This window comes from Patella vulgata, chromosome 7 (assembly GCF_932274485.2).
Source record: "Patella vulgata chromosome 7, xgPatVulg1.2, whole genome shotgun sequence".
In the NCBI taxonomy this organism is placed as follows: Eukaryota; Metazoa; Mollusca; class Gastropoda; family Patellidae; genus Patella; species Patella vulgata.
The window spans coordinates 3,786,948-3,810,654 of record NC_065885.2 but is presented as its reverse complement, the minus strand read 5'-3'; the positions used below and the strand labels follow the sequence as shown (position 1 = coordinate 3,810,654).

At 39.3% G+C, this 23,707-nt stretch overlaps 1 protein-coding gene across 2 annotated transcripts; it reads right to left on the bottom strand.

Annotated features, from left to right (window-relative positions):
• Positions 1–226: 226 nt before the first annotated feature.
• Positions 227–22,416, bottom strand: LOC126827130 (beta,beta-carotene 15,15'-dioxygenase). Of its 2 annotated transcripts, none has more exons than XM_050556349.2 (11): positions 22,109–22,416; positions 20,812–20,909; positions 15,527–15,785; positions 14,344–14,485; positions 10,762–10,903; positions 9,553–9,761; positions 8,215–8,463; positions 6,541–6,640; positions 5,105–5,211; positions 2,477–2,594; positions 227–951 (listed from the first exon to the last, which is right to left on the bottom strand). In XM_050556349.2, the coding sequence occupies exons 2-11, from the start codon at positions 20,900–20,902 to the stop codon at positions 779–781; spliced, it is 1,590 nt and encodes a 529-aa protein (XP_050412306.1). In that variant the 5' UTR covers positions 20,903–20,909; positions 22,109–22,416; the 3' UTR covers positions 227–778. The 2 variants fall into 2 exon arrangements, with proteins under 2 accessions (XP_050412306.1, XP_050412305.1); XM_050556348.2 differs by lacking the exon at positions 22,109–22,416 and adding an exon at positions 21,755–21,919.
• Between the last annotated feature and the right edge of the window lie 1,291 nt (positions 22,417–23,707).

Genomic DNA, 23,707 nt, shown 5'->3' with positions numbered 1-23,707 from the left:
GGATAATACATCGTGAACATATGCGTCTTAAGTCTAGATCGAGATTGAGCAACTGTTTCTGAACACTTTATTTTGTCAGGTAAGTCATTCCATAGTCCACCCACAACAAAATGGTGAGGTCTTATTACATAGGGAGCAATATAGAGCGATGAAATTTCAATTCAACCTATCTTTGTAGAAACAGAAGAAATTGAACCATTTTCAATCTTATTAAAATACAGATCTATTTTTTATATTTTCGATGGCCTCCACTACATGAAAATCTGACCAGTTGTAGTCATACGAGCGGCTTTTTGCCCTATCATGTCAGACATTTGACTAACCAATCTGCGTTGCCAACAGTTCCATGCAAACACTCCTAAAACTTGCCGTTACAGACCGTTTCATTGGCTAGGGGAAGATAGATCTAAGTCACATTTTTGTCTTTTTGCATAAAAGGCAAAACAGACTTTTGGACGAGAATGCTTGACGCGAACAGAACAACGAATGGGTTAAATTACAACTTCAAAATGATGTTTAATACGAATCATAATTACCAGTACAACAACGGACTTCCACTTTTCAGTCAAATTAAGGTCAAATAAAGAGTATGATGGACATATTTGTCCGGGAGGCCATTTCAGAAGGGCCTTGGTTCGATGTGACTCTGATCGTTTTTACCTAAAATTGATTGTTCCACAGAAAGCTTATACAATTTGCTACCAGATGGCGCCATTAAATGGGGTTCATTGAAAAAGTGTCTTAGATCGTTCTTCCCCGGGGCTCTTCATTTGCTTCTCTACCAACATGTCTGACTTTTACTTTGTGTGAAACAACCGTGAAAAGTTAATGGCATGATTTTATTTTCTGGCAGTGGTGCGCGGGCCAGTTCTGTCATGGTCTCGGCATCAAGAACAAGTATATATGATTTTCTTCCCGGTTGGTGGGCCATGACTAGAGTCAACAAAACACCTGGAAAAAAAGAAAATAACAATAAAATAACAGATATTGCTAAATTAATGTTTATAAACTAGAAACTGGTCACCTGTCTTCGACAGAATCGATCCATCTATTTCATAAACCTCTGCCCTGAATGGCCGCCATATTAAAAAATTAGTACACTGTTTTTTTAATGCGGTTCTACTCCCTTTCACATCTGTCATACACAAAAGGGAGAGAGAGAGAGAAATGGGGTTTAACGTCCACTCGACACAACTAGGTCATTTCGGGACTAACATATGGTTTAATTTTATTTCAATAATTCGCTTGCGCATAGGGGTCTTTAGCAGTGGGAGGAAACCGGAGGACCCGGAGAAAACCCACGAGGTTGGACAGGCGACCCTACTCCTTGTCACGTACAACCGGGGATTCGAAACCACGTCAGTCGACTCAATGACAGACTTTATGATACAGCGCGCGCACGCTAACCATTCAGCCATCCAACCCCCCCATACACATAAAGACTAAATAAACTTCTTCAATTTTATTAAATGGAAGCAGAATTAATAATTCTCAAAATTCTCGATTTAAGACTTAAAATGTCAGTCAACAAGCTTAGTGTCTGGTCTAAAGTGGAGCTAACTGTAGATAGACTAAGTTTAGTATGCAGTAGAATTGGAACCATAGTGGCTAAGTGAGTAAGATGATTCCTGCTGGCCTAGAGGTTTGAGGCTTCGCTCCCAGTGTTAGCCGAGAAAATTTATCGGAATTTTTAAGCGTGGATTCCCCTTGTCAGTGGTGCCGGTTGGAGGGTCTGACAAGGACAGCTGTCTAGTCGTTTAGATGGTAGAAACACATAGGTCCTATGTACACATTGGCATGCACCTAAAAGATTTTTCTGTGTGGTTCCCCCTTGTCAGTGATGCAGGACACAGGGCCTGACAAGGACAGCTGTCTGGTTGTTCGGATGGGACAAAACAGCAAGGTCCCATGTACACATTGGTGTGCATGTAAAAGATCTCTTGACAGTTGGAATCCAATATAAGAATAGGCCGTAGCGCTTCTGTCAGGTCAAAATTTCCCTCATAGCACACTGTATGGTGTATGTCCATTTTCATTAGCCCAGTTGGAGTAGCACAGTAGGACGTTAAACCCTATTTCATTTTATTTCACCAGAATGTCTGATCTTGCTTTAACTCGGTACATCTTATCAAGATGTCCCCAAGCAATAGTCATCTTAGTGTTGAATCTTCATGGGGGCGACACGTTTTGAAAAAAGCCTAAAACTCTGCCAATTCAAGCACAAACAACATGGAACTTGGCATGCTTATATTGTTCATTGGACAATTGTACATCGATTTACAGGCTTTGATATGACGTCACAATTTAAAGATGGCTGCAATCTTAGCAATAGGAGGTACCCAGAAAACTTGGAAAAACCAACGAGGTTGGACAGTCCATCCTACTCCCTGCCACGTACTTTGGCATCAATAACAGATCTGATGAAGAAAAGCACACGTAAGACCCCCTCGTCCACCCATATTATGGTATAGCCTACCTTCATCTTCTTTGGTTGAACCAGGTTTTGGTATAAAGAAAGATTCTCCTGGTTCATTGCCAGCATCAACATCGTTATATTCTTTCACTGTTCTTGATTTTAAATCTAGCTTTTTTATCTAAAAATAAAGTGAATTCAATAAAATTTCATTTGTTAGTCCTATATTTCAAAATTGTCAAATTGGATTGGAGAATTGCGTGTACCAGAACATTCCGAATTGACAGAATTATCACCAGAGTTCTGCCAGAGTTCATCTTTCTTGGTAACTGATTTGATGTAGTGCAGGAGACAAGCCTATAAACAGGACAATCTCATTTCTTCCAATACAAATACAGAGTTTATTTGAAACCGGTGGCAATCTGATTACAATACAGATCTATATTTCGTTTCGTTTTTTATACTTTCGATGGCTAACACTACACGAAGATCTTATGACATCATACATTTGATTAACCAATCTGCATTGATGTTATTAGTGGATTACCCACAGTTCCGTGCAAAACATGCCTAAAGCTTGCCGTAAAGGCCGTTTCATTGGCTAGTAGCTCACATCATTCAGAACACGTCAATGATAACAACTCTTCTTCCAGATCCTAGTGTAGTAAAGACAAGTAAAACAAAACTTTGAACTATAAAAACGAAACGAAATAGGATCTGTGTTTTAACCAGGTTGATAAACGGGAAAGAATATACACAATAAACAACAGATATCAGATCAAGTGAATACATCTAGAGGCTGGTCGTAAGTTTCCCCTGCACGCTGTAGGGGGGTTGGATGGCTGAATGGTTAGCGTGCACGCGCTGTATCATAAAGTCTGTCATTGAGTCGACTGGCGTGGTTTCGAATCCCCGGTTGTACGTGGCAAGGAGTAGGGTCACCTGTTCAACCTCGTGGGTTTTCTCCGGGTCCTCCGGTTTCCTCCCACTGCTAAAGACCCCTACGCGCAAGCGAATTATTGAAATAAAATTAAACCATATGTTAGTTCCCAAATGACCTGGTTTGTGTCGAGTGGACGTTAAACCCCATTTCTCTCTCTCTGCACGCTGTATAGTACCGTGCCGGTAAGTAGAATCGTGATGCTGTCAAACACTGCTGAAAACATGTTCACTGTCAGACTACCATGAATGAGAGAGAGTGAAAGATAGAGAGAGAGTTTAAATTTCACTTAACACAAACTAGGTCATTTCGGGACTAACATGGTTCAATTTTATTTCAAGAATTCGCTTGTGCACAGGGGTCTTTAATAGTGGGAGGAAACCGGAGGACCCCGAGTAAACCCAAGAGGTTGGACAGGCGACCCTAGTCTTTGTCACGTACATCCGGGGAATATCATGAATTAACTTCTTACTATAGGTACAATAAAATGGATGGATGAGCCCCTGGTATACTGCAAGTACAGTAAGAATGGATATCAGGTTGCACTGTTCAGGGTGGAAAAGAAAAAACCCTTTGAATAAACCGCAGGTAATCTATGGATTGTTTGAAGAATTTTTTTCTTTTCCACCCCAAACAGTGCGACTTGATATCCATTCCGCAAGAAACAAACTTGACATGACTGTGTTGAATCTGAAGTGGTTTACAACAGTAGGAGTCAAGGTGGATAAGTGATTAAGGTGCCGGCTCACTAACTAGGAAGTCTGGGGTTTGATCACAATGTTGACCAAAACTGATCCTCTGGATATTTTTAGCTCAATTTCCCCTGTGTCAACGGTGTATCCAGGTCGAGGGTCTGGCAAACCAAAGTTCTTTGTAAACATCAACATGCACCTAAAATCTGGATGAACTTTCTCTGTCAACACCAGGATCGAACACAAAACCTCCAGGTTAGCGAGCCAACATCCTACGCACTGAGGCACTGCAGCTCCCAGTTGGAAGATTAAGTTCTGTTTAAGACAAAATTCGGGGGGGTTGGATGGCCGAAGGGTTAGCAAGCGAGCGCTGTATCATAAGGCCTGTCATTGAGTCAACTGGCATGGTTTTGAATCCCCGGTTGTACGTGACAAGGAGTAGGGTTGCCTGTCCAACCTCAGGGGTTTTCTCCGGGTCCTCCTGTTTCCTCCCATTGCTAAAGACCCCTATGCGCAAGCGTATTATTGAAATAAAATTAAAACCATATGTTAGTCCAGAAATGACCTAGTCTGTGTCGAGTTGACGTTAAACTCCATTTCTCTCTCTCCCTGTTTAAGACAAAATTCAACTCTGACTACTTGTAGTTATTGTTATTAAGCATATTAAAATATCTCGTATTCAATTCTTATTACGGTGGCTAAGTGGGTAAGACGCTGGCTCGCTAGCCTGCAAGGTCGGGTGTTCGATCCCTGCATTGGCCGAGAAAGTTCATCCAGATTTTCCAGCGTGGTTCCCCCTTGTCAGTGATGCAGGTTGGACTGCTGACATGGACTGCTGTCTAGTCGTTCGGATGGGATGAAAAATCGAGGTCCTGTGTACACATTGGCGTGCACGTAAAAGATTCCTTGACAGTTGGAATTCGATATAAGAGTAGGTCGTAGTGCCGCTGCCCGGGAAAAATTTCCCTCAAAGCACACTGTATGGTGTATGCCCGTCTTCATTAGCCCAGTTCGGAGTAGAATAGTAGGACGTTAAACCCCATCACATTTCATTCTTACCATGTTTTTCTCTGTGAATATGCTAGCTCCGTAGACATACTGGTATTTCTTTCCATTGTAGCTTTCATAATTTATCTTGGGTAATTCCATCATGATGCCACCTGAATCTGATAAATAAAAAAAAGATATAGTAATTTATCTTGGATAATACCATCATCATGCCATCTGAATCTGATAAATAATAAAGATATATAGAGAATCTCTTACGAGTCTTTTTTGATATCAAAAAATATCAACACAAGTTAATAAAGTAATAAAAAACGAGGCTCTGCCTATCAAAAAAGACGAGTAGGAGATTTTATTTATCACCCAATCCTTTCTTACATGCACAAATAGGTAATATAATTCTTCAATTTTACTGAACCTGATTACATTACGGCGTAGTGATACATCAATGACAGCAATTCAACCATTGCAAAGTTCTTTATATTGACCCAGTGTTTCCATCAAGGTCAATTGAATAACAAAAGTTCATTTTTAATATAAAAAAAGTTACTTTTAATAAAAAAAAAAGTTACTTTTAATAAGAAATGAACTGTTCTTTGAAAATAAAAAAAAAGTAGTTCCTTTTCAACTGAACAATCAAATTCATGTAAAGTAATATCTCCTAAGGAGATATCGCAGTAGATTATGAAATATATATCACACAAGCGATATCTACTGTAGAACGTATTATTGGGTGATAAACTTCTTTATCTTGGGCAATTCCATCATGATACCATCTGATGTAACATGATATCCAGATTTAAATTAAAAACAAATTTAAAGGAAACGCAGTGGAGATGGACAACGGTGGTCGCGCCCGACATTGCTGCTCAGAAGAGATGCAAAATCAAATCCCCTGTTCTCTTTAAAAGAAGTAACATATATATTAAGTGCAAGAGGACCACAAGACAAATACGTGGACACTACACAGAATATATAAAATAAATGATCTGAAAAGGTCATAAGAAGAACTGTTCGACGATTGGGATGGAAGCTGTAGGAGTGGAGACATTGTCTGGGGTTCAAGACAAGACAGAATATAGACATAGCAAAATATAAACAAATCACGTGAATTGATCCAGGGGCCAACCCTAAGAGTTAATTGCGCTGTACAGTCCAAGGCCTGTTATGGTACAGGCACCATTTAAAATGAAAAAAACCCCAAATGATTTCCAAAAAAGACGTAACAGAATAATGCGACCGATCTTGACAGTGATGATACTTGGTAAGGGACATGTAAAATTTGACACAAACCAGGGTCTCCCGGTAACAATAAAGTTGGCTTGCCACTGAGGAAATGGATATGGTAATAATATGCAACATTCCAGGGCTCAAAAAGGCAGAAATATTTTGGGGCAATATTTCACTGCCTTGGCACAATTCTCCATTCTAACACCACAGTACAAAAGGTCAGTCGAAAATTGACTATCTATCTTTTAATAAAAGTTTACCTTCACTGTAAAGATCAGGCGTACAAAAAACACTTCCATCACTTTGTAAAACTGCTGTAGCTTTTGTATCGAGAGTGATTAGATTATTGTTTACTTCCGCCTGTAAATTAAAACAATCCGACAGATGATTAAATACAATCTTAATACAGACAGTTAATTAAATATACTGATAGTTAAATATAACTTTTAACATATCTCTGATAGTTAAATATAAATAAATATATCCCTGACTGTTAAATACAAACCGATATATCCCTGACAGTTAAATATAAACAGATATACCCTGGACTGTTCAATATAACTTTAAAAATATCTCTGTATAAAAGTTTATTTAGTTTTATTGCACTCTATACTAATATCACTTCCCCAGCAACAAAATGAACACATAAATAGGAGTTCGGGTTGGGGAGAAGATAAGGCCAGTCAGGGAGGAGATCAAGTTGGATGGGGAGGAGTTGTGGTCTTTGGGAGAGGAGTTCAGGTTGGCTGGAGAGATCAGATCGGTTGGGGAGGAATTCAGGTCGGTTGGGGTGGAGATCAGGTTGGGTAGGGAGGAGTTTAGGTCCTTGGGAAAGGAGTTCAAATCTTTGGGAGAGGAGTTGAGATTGGTTGGGGAGGAGATCAGGTTGGCTGGGGAGGAGATCGGGTTGGTTGGGGAGGAGATGAGGTTGGTCGGGGAGGAGATCAGGTTGGTTGGGGAGGAGATGAGGTTGGTCGGGGAGGAGATGAGGTTGGTCGGGGAGGAGATTAAGCTGGATGGGGAGGAGTTCAGGTTGGTTTAAGATTCATAAAAAATAAGGTATTTCATCAAAGATGTAATTTGCTCAGTTGATAATCCTATCAGGACAGTCACAGCTACAGTCTACTGAGTTCAGTCGACAGACGTATGATTAATACAGTTTAATCATCAGTAGTCAAACATCATACATAAAAATAACATTTTATACACGGTCAGGGGTGACAACAGCTACCTACATACCCAATGACATATATATAGTCAGGGGTGACATCACCCTATATACCCAATGATCTGATAGACACTCATCAACCGACATATATATAGTCACAATAGTCAAGGGTGACGACATCTCCCTACATACCCAATGATCTGATAGACACAGCCTACTCTTTTTTCATTTTAACAAGCTGCCAATGGTATAAATGAAACCTGTTTTTTTTTTTTTTGTTCAATCCAAAAAACTAGACAACTTTCCTTGCTTGGCCATACATCCTATACCACTGATAAGGGCGTTGGGTGGCCGAATGGTTGAACCCCATCTCTCTCTCTCTCTCTCTCTCTCTACCACTGAAAAGGAGGGGATTGGATGGCTGAATGGTTAGCACGTGCGTGCTGTATCATAAAGTCTGTCACTTAGTCAGTTTTGATTCACGGTTGTACGTGACAAGGAGTAGGGTCACCTGTCTAACCTCGTGGGCTTTCTACGGGTCCTCCGGTTTCCTCCCACTGCTGAAGAGCTCTATGCGGAAGCAAATTATTAAAATAAACTAGAACCATATATTAGTTTCGAAATGACCTTGTTTGTGTCGACTGGATGTTAAACCCCATTGCTCTTTACTTTTATACCACTGGCAAGAAAATATCATAAGGAACTTCCAGATCCCAAGTTGACTATATAAGAAACAAAATCTTAAGAAACTTTAAGTAAAACTTACCCCAGAGATATCCAAAGGAACAACAAATCTGGCAAATTTTGGAGGGTGTTTGGAATTAAAATATGAATTCCCTTGAAGACTGTCAAGATAAAGTTTTTTCATGTAATCCAAGTCTTTATAAATAGTCATATCAATAACCATCTGGTCCTCTTCTTCATAACAATTACAAAAATGAAACGCGAAAAATGGGTCCATGGTGTATTTTGTTTCAATCCTTGTTCCGTCTTTTTTAACAATATGAAACCGAGTCTGAAAAAATAAAGACAATAATGTGAGTGATATGGTATAGGCTAAATATTATTTCAATAATTTACAATGAATGAAAATGAAATGGGGTTTGATGTTCTATTTTTCTGCTCCAATAATCTAATGAAGATGAAAATACGCTGTGTTGTGTACTAGGAGAGAAATTTGTCCGGACAACATCTGAATTCCAGCTGTTCCATCCAAACGACTAGGGCTCCTCCTTGCCAGGCCCTCCGTCCTGTACCACTTGCCAGGCCCTCCGTCCTATACCACTTGCCAGGTCCTCCGTACTATACCACTTGCCAGGCCCTCCGTCCTATACCAATTGCCAGGCCCTCCGTCCTGTACCATTTAAAGACAAATCATGCCTAAAATAACCAAGGAGCTATCTCGATCAATAGAATTTCAAAGATTTAAACCTTACAAAACACAACAATTTTATAGAAGTTTTATGTGTAAAAATGCAAAAAAACAAATTGGTATAATGCTAAAAATTGTCATATTTCTTAATCCAAATTCATTTTTTATGTCCCCCCATACTGACAAAGTGATATAGATAGCCATATGAATTCACAATATTGTACCGCAAATTAAAACCATGAAATATGAAATCAATTTGCAATGTTTCCGTACACTATCAAAAATGACCGACTGACAAAATTTTGATATGGAAACCTTGCATATACAAAATAGTTTTAGAATTTAAGAGAGAGAGAAATGGGGTTTAACATCCACTTGACACAAACTAGGTCATTTCGGGACTAACACATGATTCAATTTTAGTTCGTCTTTAGCAGTGGGAGGAAACCTGAGGATCGGGAGAAAACTCACACGGTACAACTGGGGAATCGAAACCATGTCAGTTGACTCAATGACAGTCTGATACAATGCACACATGCTAACCATTCCCCCCCCCCCCATTTGTAGAAGAAAAGAAGTTAATATCAAAGGCCTAGCTAATATTCACTGCTGATCAGTGTGATGTCATCTCTATCAGTGATTTTAGTGGTCCAGTGAATATTCACTGTTGGTCAGTTTGCATTCTGCCGTCAACCGAATAAAAATTAAAAAAACAAATAAAATAATTGTTACCTTTTCTTTAGGGTAACTAACTAAAGACTTTTCTGAGGTGTTGCCAGCCAACTTTTTAATAAACACACGACCAAGGCTAATCACAAATGGCTGCTCCAAAATAACGAAATAATTCTCTGACATCCCAAAACTATGATTATAACTGATTTTCCATTTCCATCTGGATGGAGCAGACGCCACAATTTTTGAATTCTCCATATCAAGTCCACCTGATTCAAAATTAAAATCATTTTTAAGATGATGAATAAAAGTTTCATTTGTTTTATAATTTTCATGATTTGAGAAAACAAGAGCCCACATTCCCGTCAACAATCACATGCCCTAACCCTATTTATATCTCGCCGCTGTATGTGGCCTTAAATGAAATGAAATGAAATGGGATTTAACGTCCTACTGTTCTGCTCCAACTCGGCTAATGAAGACGAGCATACGCCCTACAGAATTCTCAGGGCAGTGGCACTATGACCTACTCTTATATCGAATTCCAACTGCCAAGGGATCTTTTACGTGCACGCTAATGTATACACAGCACCTCATTTTTTTGCCCCATCCGAAAGACTAGGCAGCTGCCCTTGTCAGGCCCTCTGTCCTACACCACTGACAAGAGGAAACAACGTTGGAATATCCTGATGAATTATCGTGGCCAATGCAGGGATCGAACATGGATGTGACCTCCAGACCAGCGACCCAGCATCTTACCCACTTAGCCACTGTGGCTCCCCAGGTGGCCTTAATATTTAGAACTGACCATGAACACACACAATATGCTATGAGGGATTTATCTTATGGAAAGCGGTATTCCAACTGTCAAGGGATCTTTTATGTGCAGATGCCAATGTGTACAGGGGTGAACCGCAGAATCGTCAAGCCTGCTTTCCCATTGTCAGTGGTGCAATACAAAAGGCCTGACAAGCCCCTTACTCGTTCGAATGCTATGGCCTATCCTTATTTCGATTCCAACTGTCAAGGGATCTTTTACCTGCACACCTATAAAATGAGGTTTAATATCCTACTGTTCTGCTCCGACTGGGCTAATGAAGATGGGCATACGCCATACTGTCTGCAATGAGGGAAATTTTGCCCAGGCAGCAGCATTAAGGCCTACCCTTATATCGAATTCTAACTGTCAAGGGATCTTTCACGTGCACGCCAATGTGTGAACTGGGATGAATACAAGGATATAGATATATAATAAAACAGTAGGCCTACCATCTGCTTTAGCTGGTATCTTTATAATGTTGTAGGCCATTTTCGATTTGAGGTTAGTTCCAAGGTTATAGATGGAACCATCTTTATCTTGATGTGGATGAGCAGTAGCCGCATGTACTGCTACATAGTTCTCATAATTAATCTGAAATTATCACAGAATTCATTCATTAATCATGACATTGTTCAATCTTTTTACGGCCATGCCAGGCCAGGCAAACTCTTGGACTTACTGCCCAAAACCCCTGTAACTAGTACTTCTTAGAGAATAGAGAGAGAGAGAAATGGGGTTTAACGTCCACTCGACACAAACTAGGTCATTTCGGGACTAACATAAGGTTTAATTTTATTTCCATAATTCGCTTGCGCATAGGGGTCTTTAGCAGTGGGAGGAAACCGGAGGACCCGGAGAAAACCCACGAGGTTGGACAGGCGACCCTACTCCTTGTCACGTACAACCGGGGATTCGAAACCACGCCAGTCGACTCATCGACAGACTTTATGATACAGCTCGCGCACGCTAACCATTCAGCCATCCAACCCCCCCTTAGAGAATAGCTTTGCGGTAGTCTAGGAGGGATTACCCCGGGTCGAATTAGGGGAGGGGGAACTTATTGGCTGCAGCCAAGAGAGGCCCTTATATTAAAGGGGCCCACAAAGTATTTCTAAAATTCTAAAAAATTATGTTATGTATAATTTTATTTATTATGTTTGTGCCAAATAAATCTATCTATCTACCACATTAACAAACTGCTTTGGTGTGAGTGTGACCAGAATATTCCCCTTTTCCACCGTTGATGCAAAGAGCCCCAGTGACATTTTCAGCCAGGGGCCCAATTAAAACTTAATTCGGCCCGGGATGTACCGGAATGAACTACACTACTTTTCTGTAATTTTCCCCCATGGAACTATAAAATGAAATGAAATGGGGTTTAACGTCCTACTGTTTTGCTCCTATACTGGGCTAATGAAGACGGGCATACGCCATACAGTGTGCTACGAGGGAAATTTTGCCCGGGCAGCGGCATGGCTAGTCAATATTAACATGCACCAAATGCTAAAGGATTAATTATGTTTTAATTACTTCAAATCAGATTAATGGGGGGGGGGAGCCAAATGGTTAGCGTGTGCGCATTGTATCATAAGGTTTGTCATTGAGTCAATTGGCGTGGTTCTGATTCCCGGTTGTACGTGACAAAGTGTAGGATCGCCTGTCCAACCTAACATGTTTCCTTCGGGTCCTCCGGTTTCCTCCCACAACTAAACCCTCCTACGCGCAAGCGAATTATTGAAATAAAATTGAACCATGTGTTAGTCTCTTAATTACCTGGTTTGTGTCAAGTGGATGTTAAACCCCATTTCTCTCTCAAATCTGATTAAAATTAGGCTACAATATATCCTCTGACATAAATGACAACGAAATGAAATGAAATGAAATGGGGTTTAACGTCCTTCTGTTCTGCTCCTATACTGGGCTAATGAAGATGGGCATACGCCATACAGTGTGCTATGAGGGACATTTTGCCCGGGCAGTGGCACTATCGCCTACTCTTATATCGAATTCCAACTGCCAGGGGATCTTTTACATGCATTCCAATATATACACAGGACCTCGGTTTTTCGTTTCATCCGAAGGACTAGACAGCTGTCCTAAATGACAACGAGAGAGAGAGAGAGAAATGGGGTTTAACGTCCACTCAACACAAACTAGGTCATTTGCTTGTGTGTAGGGGTCTTTAGCACTGGGAGGAAACCGGAGAACCCGGAGAAAACCCACGAGGTTGGAGAGAAATGACAATGAACTATAGAATGTTACATCTTTATATTACATAAATATTTAAGGGATAAATAGTGTTGAATAATGAAATGGCGTTTAATGTCCTACTTTTCTGCACCAACCTGGTTAAAATCTCCTATCATTATTGCCAATCTGTTTCACATAGTATTACGAAATGTTTCTATGAAACAGATTGAACCGAAACAAGATGGCCGTGTCAATTGAATCACACAATGAATTCAAATCACAAAAGGATTTTAACTATATGAGTCGTCACTTGTCCTGTCTTGGCATGCTGACAAAATAGTGATCACCAGTTCTACTGTTTACTGTTGTAACAGCGGTCCCTGATTTTCATTTGGCCGTCTGATATACTCTTCCATTTCAGACCATGTAAAAACACAATGGTATGCAAAAACTTTGGCAACACGGATACAGGCCCTTCCACTTCCATAGCTTTACAACATTTATCAATATTATTTGAATGACAGTAATTTTGCGACATTCCACATGGTTTTCATCACGACCAGCCTTTTTCAGCTTATACCCACAATATTAAAATGTCCAATATCCTTATTTTCTGGATGACGGTGGGCAGTTCAGTATCTAACGGTTCACTGCATATTGGAATTTGCCATGCGATAAGGAATTTAATTTCAATTGATAAGAACATTATGTTACAATATTCAAATTAATTTGAAATGCAGTAATATAAAAATCAACAAGCCAACAGTGAGGCTGATGTCCCCCGCCGAAATAGGAAAATAATTAGAGGACACATATAAATTTATCACAAATTATCTTTTACAAAGTATTGAACAATCAAACAGTATATCTTTACTTATAGTCTAACAATCAAAGTAGGAGAGTTATTGTTTTCCAAAGTCTCGACCAATCAAATTGCGTATCGCTCTGCTTACCCTGAGCAGAAAATGCTCATTATCAAACTTAGTCAAGGTATTACTGTAATGAAACTATACACCAAGTTTCATCAATCTCACTTAATTAGAACTAAAGTTATCGTGTCCCAAAGCATCAACCAATCAAATTGCTTATCTCTGCTTACCCTAAGCGGAAAATGCTCATCTTCGACCTCCATCAAGGCATTGACCTAATCAACACACACACCAAGTTTGAACATTCTAGCTCAATTAGGAAGAGAGTTATCGTACCCCAAAGTATCAACCAATCAAATTGCTTATCTCTGCTTACCCTAAGCGGAAAATGCTCATCTTCGAACTCCATCAAGGCATTGACCTAATAAACACATACACCAAGTTTGAACATTCTAGCTCAATTAGGAAGAGAGTTATTGTGTCCCAAAAAAAAAGTGTGACGGACAGACAGACGGACAGACAGACAGACAGACGGACGAACCCATTTTAATAGTCCCCTGCTTTCTTCGAAAGGCGGGGGACAATAAAAATGATAACAATATTTTCAATATAAAGATTAATTTGAAATGCAGTGACATAAAAAATAAAAAGCACATCTTGTAATTACGAGACACGCAGAATATTTTTTCTTTCATTTGATTGACCCTAATGGTCTTCAGTAATTTTTGTTTAATTTGTACCATAAAACCAACGTGGCTAAATCTATTTGTTAAGGCCAGCTGAATTTTTGTCAAGGTCCTTGAGATGTAAATAAGGTTAGGGCACGTGATTGTTAGCGGAACTGTAGGGAGGATTTAGGGTAAGTATTGGGGCTAGGTCCAAGGTTAGGGTTAGGGTTGGGATTACACCTCGTGACCTGTAATGAAAAATGGAGCTGGCCTTAGCATTTAGCACTAAGACCGTAAAACCTACCTGATCAACTCTAGACAATGATTCTGGATCTACACAGTTTATTTTGTTAGCTTCCCCTAATACCCACAGTTGATCCCCACTTTCAATGATACTAACTGACGTATTATCAGTCGTCGTTCTCGGCTCAAAATGGGAGAAGAATCTAAAATTAAATAAAATTAAATGGGGTTGAAGTAACGTCTTACTTTGCGGTGCCGACTGGCATAGATGAAGGTGAAATGAAATTATTTAAAGATAATAATATTTCAAAAATAGATAATGAAAAATAAAATATTGAAAATTTCAGTTAAATTACTTTATTCTGAGTGAAGTTATAAATGGTACTATTATCAGGTTTCAGACACCCGATGTAAATGGAATGAAATGGGATTTAACGTCCTACAGTTCTGCTCCGACTGGGCTGATGAAAACGGCCATACAGGCCTATTACAGGGTACTATGAGGAAAATCAGGTAAGGACAGCGGAGCTAAGGCCTACACTTCTATCGAATTCAAACTGTCAATGGTTGTTACATTACATGTTTGCCAATGTGTACACGGGACCTCATTTTTTGTCCCATCCGAAGGACTTTTATTATATAATGATTATAGAAAGATGTGGATATATCTATCGCCAGGCCTTTTATTGATATAGTCACTGACACTCGACCTGAGAAAAAATTAACCAGAAGTTGCTAGCTTTGTTAACACGACTACAGCAGCAATATCTACTCCCAGTGCCCTTATTCATGAAAACTTAAACTAAGATACAATCAAAATTTTAAGAAATACTGCAATTCGATTGGCTGACCAGTAAAATCAATTTGCATATATCCAATTTGCATATTGGTCAGCCAATCGAATTGCAGTATTTCTTAAAATTTCGATTGTATCTTAGTTTAAGTTTTCGTGAATAAGGGCCCTGTTTTTTAGCCGGTACTAAGGCCAACCATTTTAATTTTCTGTTTATCAGAGGCCTGATAAACCAAGAGTCGCTCGAATAACGTGAGAAATGTTTAGTTTAACATCTCAAAACTTAAAAAATAAAAATGGAACTAAAAGCTTTTGAACAGCGCAACGAACCGCTTTTTATTTCTAAATTAGTCTTTTTCCCTCGAAGAAATAAAACACGAAGAACGGAAAATCAGCTTGGTGTGGCCTTAGCCTACTGATATTTTATAAGGAAGTTTTTTTCTGACTTTACCTGGAAAAAATATTTTTACATGGATCAGGTAGAGCATTTGTTCCAAACTGACTAACCACCAAACGATTAGCTTTATGGCTGGCTTCCCAAGTTTCACTATTCAATATTTTACTTTGAAATTTCACTTCTCCATTTTCTATGATGAACTTTAGAAGTATAGCCATTCCATCAAACGCATGTACCAGCTCACTACTGCCAATCTGATAAATTCCAGAACTATTTTTATACAAAGATCCCTTCACCCAACTTGGTATCGTACCTAAAATAAAATGGAAAAAATCAAACCAGCATCAGTGAAATAATGTTCCTACGGACATTAATGGGGGTCTAAGATATGATCAAATTCTGTTAGGGGGGTTGAATGGCTGAATGGTTAGCGTGCGCGCGCTGTATCATACGGTCTGTCGACATAGGTACAGTATTCAACAATCGATTGATTCATATGTTTATTCGTTTTTATATCTATTGTTATGTCGAATCAGCACGATCGTTGATATTGTCAATTCAATAGATTGTTCTACCCCTCATACCTACTTCATCCATGAACCATATCGATACGATCTATACATGTGTCGTCGAACGAGTCGATCCAGTCAACCCTTCCCCGAGTTTGTAATGTCCTCGCACGATTGTATCGATCGAACTCTATCGATACGATCTATACATGTTTCGACGAAATAGTCTATCCAGTCAACCCTTCCCCGAGTCTCTAATGTCCTCGCACGATTCTATCGATCGAACTCTATCGATACGATCTATACATGTGTCGTCGAACCAGTCGATCCAGTCAACCCTTCCCCGAGTTTGTAATGTCCTCGCACGATTGTATCGATCGAACTCTATCGATACGATCTATACATGTTTCGACGAAATAGTCGATCCAGTCAACCCTTCCCCGAGTCTGTAGGCCTAATGTCCTCGCACGATCGTATCGATCAAACACTATCGATACAATCTATAAATTTGTCGTCTATGCAGTCGATCCAGTCAACCCTTCCGTGCGTCTAGACTGTCCTCGCACGATCGTATCGATCGAGCACTATCGAAACGAACTATATATTATGTTTCGTCGAAACAGTCGATCCAGTCAACCCTTGCCCGACCCGAGTCTGTATTGTCCTCGCACGATCGTGTCGATCGAGTACTATCGATACGATCTATATATGTTTCTTTCAACCAGTCGATCAAGTCAACCCTTCCCCGAGTCTCTAATGTCCTCGCACGATCGTATCGATCGAGCTCTATCGATACGATCTATACATGTTTCGTCGAACCAGTCGATCCAGTCAACCCTTCCCCGAGAATTTAATGCCGTTATGCAAATGACGTTGCTTTGTTTATGCAAATGACGTTGCGTTGTTTATGCAAATGACGTCAAATGGTTTATGCAAATGACGTCAAATGGTTTATGCAAATGACGTTACATAGTTATTCGGATAACGATGCATAGTGATAGAATAACAAGATAATTTGAAGTGGTGGCTGTTCGTTTATTCTACTAATTCTAGGTTTGGGTTCTATGGTTTGGGATACATTGTGTTAATGTGAGATTAAATTACAAAGAAGACCTAAACTGATGAAGAAGATTTTTCATCTCACACTGGTAGATATATATATTGCAGTAATTTAGGATGCGTTTTGAAATTAGTTATTCAAATTTAAAAACTTTACTATTTGCTAATCATCATTTTATAGAAGGAACTCCAAATAGGTGGTTTTATATATCAAAATATGTTTCTACAAATTCTGTTTCCATTGGACCGAAGGTTTTTCTTGGAGAATTGTGTGCTAACAAGAGATCATTAAAAGCATTTTTGCCAACAGATGAACAATTGTGTAAATCAGTTATTGATTTAATCAGAGACGAGTATAATTTCTTGTTAACTGATAATCTTTAATGGGACTTAGATCTATTAGATCTAACAGTGTTGCTAAGTGAACGAAACGGGTTTAAGTCAATTATTTTAAAACCAACATTTAATAACTGCTTATTATGTAATGGAGAAGTTGTAACAATTACAAAACCGAGTTTCCCTTTTATATATACAGAAAATGGAGTGTTTGTCGGTGCCAATTACACTTCTGAATGTCGTAACTCAGTAACTGTGAAGCAAAGCCTAGATATAAATTTTCGTTTTATACAACTGCAAACGTCGACAGAAAATGTAGATTCTACTATACAAAATGTGACATTAAAAGTAAACCAAATTTTTGTTTAAAGCTCTTCACGAGATACGTGTCATGGGTGCATCATTTGAGTCAATGGCGGAAGTGTATAATGTTTTCCATGATTCACAAAATATAAACAGTAATTATCTGTCTAGTTTTAACAGAGGAAGTGGTATTAATGTGTATGAAATGAATCCAGCACGATTAGAAGAGGCATGGTTTATGTACCGCATGCAAGAAATATAAAGTAATGATAGGTTGGAAATAGAGAGAAAGGCATCTGGATTAGTTAATATAGATAAAGTATGCGAAACAGTGATTGAGGTACGGTAATCCATTACTGTAACTATTTAACTATTTAGTAATTAAAGTTAAATGTAAACGTTTATGAAAACAAAAGTAAACGAATAGCCTAGATAGTAGTCTTATGTCAATATACCATTTTTTCTATATTTTACTGTTATTTATATTTTAGAAATTAGAAAATTTACAGAACAGATGGGTTATGCATACCAGTGAAATAAAAGGATGTGAGGAGGGTTACTGTACAATTGATGGAAATGAGAAGTTAAGAAGGGGTATATGTTCTGAAGGTGGCGAAAAGATTTTAAATCTGCGATGTATTGAAAATATTGTTTAATGGAATGGATGTAACAAATATGCCATATTTTTAATAATGAAATGATATATTTTACTTTAATAGTTAATGAATTTGCATTTCATTTCTTGCGAAAAAAAATATTACGGCCTTTTAAATTTTTCATCTTCTAGAATTGTGCATGAAGTTGACAGTAACGAAATCCAATTATTTAATTTGCTCCAAAAATGCTTTATTGCGTCATTGTAAGTTGGTTTGTGTTGGATGTATTCGCTACAGGATATAGTACAATAGGGGAATTTGGGGCGCCTGATTTTAAAATATCTCAAAGCTCCATTAAGGCCCGGATGTCGATATAGTTGTCGAATCAATTAATTGTCTTAAGTACAGCTGTAGAGCACCCTCAGCGACGAGAGCCATCTGTGAAGAATATTAATTTTTCTTCGAGAAAACACAAAGCTCTATAACCTGTTCAAAATATTGTGGGGGAGATCCCCCAAACCCCCCGCCACAAGAACCTGTTCAAAATATTATGGGGGAGATTCCCCAAACCCCCCGCCACGAAAACTGTCCAGAATTTTAAAATACTTCTGGGGGAGAACCCCAAATCCCGCCAATGTAGCCATCTGTGAAGAAATTTTTTTTTTTCGTGGAGAAAACACAAAGCTCTATAACCTGTTCAAAATATTGTGGGGGAGATCCCCCAAACCCCCCGTCACAAAAACCTGTTCAAAATATTAATGGGGGAGATCCCCCAAACCCCCTGTCACAGCAACTGTCCAATCTAAAAAAAATGGCCTTTGACGATGGACAGTCGAGGCTCTTAATTTTAAAAAAATGCTGGGATCGAAATTACAAATCAAGTATGGACGGTCATAGAGTTGATTGGATCGATATCATGTGTACGATCGTATCGATAGTGTACGATCGTATCGATCGTAAACCATAGTACACGGCCGTAGAGTTGATTAGATCGATAGAATGTGTACGATCGTATCGATCGTGTACGATCGTATCGATCGTGTACGATCGTATCGATCGTGTACGATCGTATCGATCGTGTACCATAGTACACGGCCGTAGAGTTGAATGGATCGATAGAATGTGTACGATCGTATCGATCGTACACCATCGTACACGGCCTTAGAGTTGATTAGGTCGATAGAATTTGTACGATCGTATACGATCGTGTACAATTGTGTATCGATCGTATAAAGTTGACTGGATCAAAAGAATGTGTACCATCGTATACCATCGTACACGGCCTTAGAGTTAATTGGGTCGATAGAATTTGTACGATCGTATACGATCGTGTACGATCGTGGTGGTGCGTATCGATCGTATAAACATTCGATAGAATGTGTACGATCGTATCGATCGTGTACGATCGTATCGATCGTGTACCATAGTAAACGGCCGTAGAGTTGAATGGATCGATAGAATGTGTACGATCGTATCGATGGTATACCATCGTACACGGCCTTAGAGTTGATTAGGTCGATAGAATTTGTACAATCGTATACGATCGTGTACAATCGTGTATCGATCGTATAAACCATAGTACACGGCCGCAGAGTTGACTGGATCAAAAGAATGTGTACGATCGTATACCATCGTACACGGCCTTAGAGTTGATTGGGTCGATAGAATGTGTACAATAGTAACGATCGTGTAAGATCGTGGTGGTGATAATATGCTCCTTTGGATTGATTCGACATTAAGAGTTTTTGCAGAGTTGATTGGATCGATACTAAAACACACATCATTACGATCGTATTGGGTTGATTGGGTTGATTTGATTTGCACGATCGTACTATGAACGAAACGAGTTGATAGGGTTGATAGGGTTGACACAGTTGATACAGTTGATACAGTTGATATATTTGTCGAATCAATCGATTGTCGTATACTGTACCATAATGGGTCTGTCATTGAGTCGACTGGCGTGGTTTCGAATCCCCGGTTGTACGTGGCAAGGAGTAGGGTCGCCTGTCCAACCTCGTGGGTTTTCTCCGGGTCCTCCGGTTTCCTCCCACTGCTAAAAACCCCTACGCACAAGCGAATTATGGAAATAAATTTCAAACCATATGTTAGTCCCGAAATGACATAGTTTGTGTCAATTGTTTTTCTTCGGGTCCTCTGGTTTTCTGCCACTGCTAAAGACCCCTACGCGTAAAAGAATTATTGAAATAAAATTAAACCATATGTTAGTCCCAAAATGACCCATTTTTGTGTGTGTCTGTCTCCCTTGCTCTCCTTCTTTCTCTCATAATTTTCCAGAAAATCGATAAGGCTCATCCTCACATTGCCACACGGATTAAAAACAAACCTGCTAAATAAATATAGCCTGTATTTCGTTCGCAAGTTTTTTGGAAAAGCGGGGTAACTTCGGAACGGAAATTGTAATATACATATTTGTATGAAGTTTCATCAAAATCGAAAGACAATCTTCTGCTTCCGATTCTTTTTAAAAAAATAGCCTCTGAATAAACTAGTAAAATAGAGAGTCCATCTTTACCTTTGACTTCCAACGGAACTGGATCCAGTTGTTGAGAATCTACTGTAAATTGCTGCCATGGTGGAATGCTACTGTCTTGTTTTGTCGCCATATTTTCTCTGTAATTATATATAACTTCAGTGAATAAACAGTCGTTTAGTTGATCAGTTCCCAAATCAATAGAAACACAGTAAACTTCCGAAGAACAGAAAATCGACTTGGTTTTCTTTTTCATTGGAGTGGAGTTTGGGTGGCTGAATGGTTAACGCTTGCGCGCTAGATAATAAGGTCTGTCATGGAGTGAAATTGAGTCATGGTTTCGATTACCCGGTTTTACGTGACAGGCCTTGTGGGTTTTCTCTGGGTCCTCCGGTTACCTCCCACTACGCGCAAGTTGAACCATATGTTAGTCCCGAAATGACCTAGTTTGTGTTGGGTGGACTCTCTCTCTCTCTCTCTCTCTCTTATAAATTTTATAAGAAATATATATATATAGAGAGAGAGAGGGAGAGAGAGAGAGAAATGGGGTTAGTCCCGAAATGACCTAAAATTGAACCATATGTTAGTCCCGAAATGACCTAGTTTGTTTCGAGTGGACCCTAAACCCCAATACGAAGTCAACGGTCAACGTGCTCATATCATTATGGGCGCCACATAAAGGCGAGTGACATTGGTTGGGTGCCCAAAACAAGATTACAATCGTAATGCGAATCGTGATAGTGCGGTGGGAATATACAGGGAATGTAGCATAAATAATACCCCCATCAGTCCGGAGTGGCATCTTTACTGTGCTGCTACGGCGACAGAATATGGTCTCAGAGCTCGCCAAGATCGCCATAAGTGTTATAAAAGCGTGGTGGAAACGGCAGATATCGTGCTGTATTCTCCATGGTCACCAAAGTTCGCCGAGTCAGGCGTTTATTTTCAGCATGTTCAAAACAAACGCCAAGGTTTGCGATCTAACCTGGAAAGCTGTGAGAACGCAACTTTTTTTCAAGTTTATAACTTTTTGGGATATTTTCTCGCATTGTCTTCACGTTTGCCGGCGACCTTGTGCATTTTATGGTCACCGTACTTCGCAGCAGCGCAGTAATGACGCCAGCCCGGTCTGACGGGGGCATAATAGAATAGCTTGTCGGGTTTGTAATAGGTTTATAGTTTGTAAATATTACTGGCATCAATTTAAAAAATACATTCATTATTACACAATAGTATTAAATATAGACATACCAAACAAATTTATAATCAAAATTAACAATGTGAATTATCATTAACTTATATAAAATAATTAATATTAAATATCATAGGTTACACATACCTGAATACAAAAGAATTGGCCAGTGTTATTAACTGAAGAACTGAATATTTTTTTCTCTTTATATTTCTTTTAGTTGATCAGTTCCCAAATCAATAGAAACACAGTAACTGTAAACAAACCTATAGTGTCCAATTACTAACTAGATGTCCTGCTTCAAACAATAAAAACAAGCATGTACATGTGTAACATGGGAGAGTATTTACAAGTCCAGGGAAGAATAGCTTCAAGATAACTTAAACACTAAACAATAGAGTAATTAGGGCAAGGATTAACCACTTTACCTAATGAAATGAAATAGGGGTTTGACGTCCTGCGGTTCTGCTCTGACTGGGTTAATGAAGACGGAGAGAGAGAGAGAGAGAAATGGGGTTTAACGTCCACTCGACACAAACTAGGTCATTTCGGGACTAACATATGGTTTAATTTTATTTACATAATTCGCTTGCGCGCTGGGGTCTTTAGCAGTGGGAGGAAACCGGAGGCCCCGGAGAAAACCCACGAGGTTGGACAGGCGACCCTACTCCTTGCCACGTACAACCGGGGATTCGAAACCACGCCAGTCGACTCAATGACAGACTTTATGATACAGCGCGCGCACGCTAACCATTCAGCCATCCAACCACCCTAAAGACGGGCATACGCCATACAGTGTGCTATAAGGGACATTTTGCACTATGGCCTACTCTTATATTGAATTCTAACTGCCAAGGGATCTTTTACGTGCATGGCGATGTATATACGGGACCACGGTTTTTCGTCCCACCCGAACGACTAGACAGCTGTCCTCGTCAGGCCCTCCGTTCTGCACCACTGACAAGGGGAAACCACGTTACGTATTTGTATGTCTTTCCTCTATTAACGATATTGAACCCGTGTAATATGCCTGATGATTCCCGTAGCGGGTGAAAGCGCTAGCTAAGATAAAATTTGTTTGTTTTCTTTCTAAACTTCATATTTCTATATACGTTTACGTGGAAGTAGAATCTTTTATAAACTTTATATATATATATAGCCTATAATATATCCCAAAATGTACTTGCTTGAAAACGTTGAGAGAATACTCTTCGAAACGTCGCCCAAATAAAACAGTAATTGTTCTTCCATAAGTATGTGTTATAGTTTATTGCTCTATCCAGTTACTAAATGGTTTAATAACATTTTAACATTTAAAGTGCTTGGGGGCTTTTCATAAATGATGCCATATATTAAAACAGATAATTAATTACATGTACTGCGATGTTTACGGTAGATAAATATACTAAGCAGCAAAAGAAACGTCAGGGTGGTGTGTTATTCTAAATTGACGCATTGCATAAAACTTGCCAAATGCTTTTATTGTATATTTGTGACCACATCTCGAACTTTACCTAAGCAATAAGGCGTCTTCCCAAACACAGAATTGAAGCCAGGAAATGTTCTCAAAAAGACAGCCTGACTTCTGAGATGGTAATGTGTTCTCCATGATTTTCATGTAACTCATGCTGCACGTGCTGTTCACCGGGACCAGCCCTATAAAATGCACCCCCATACCTGGTTGAATCATTCAAACTACAACTTCAGCAGCATGCCAAGACTCACGACAGCTCAGAGGAACCCGGC

Bases quoted from the DNA above. Each gene is read 5' to 3' on its own strand.
- LOC126827130 (XM_050556349.2), bottom strand. From the start codon at position 20,902: ATGGCGACAAAACAAGACAGTAGCATTCCACCATGGCAGCAATTTACA. The intron at 9,762-10,761 runs GTAGGCCTACTG...ATTTTGAATCAG, and splicing joins GATACCAGCTAAAGCAGATG to GTGGACTTGATATGGAGAAT. The intron at 952-2,476 runs GTAGGCTATACC...CTTTTTTTCCAG, and splicing joins TTCAACCAAAGAAGATGAAG to GTGTTTTGTTGACTCTAGTC.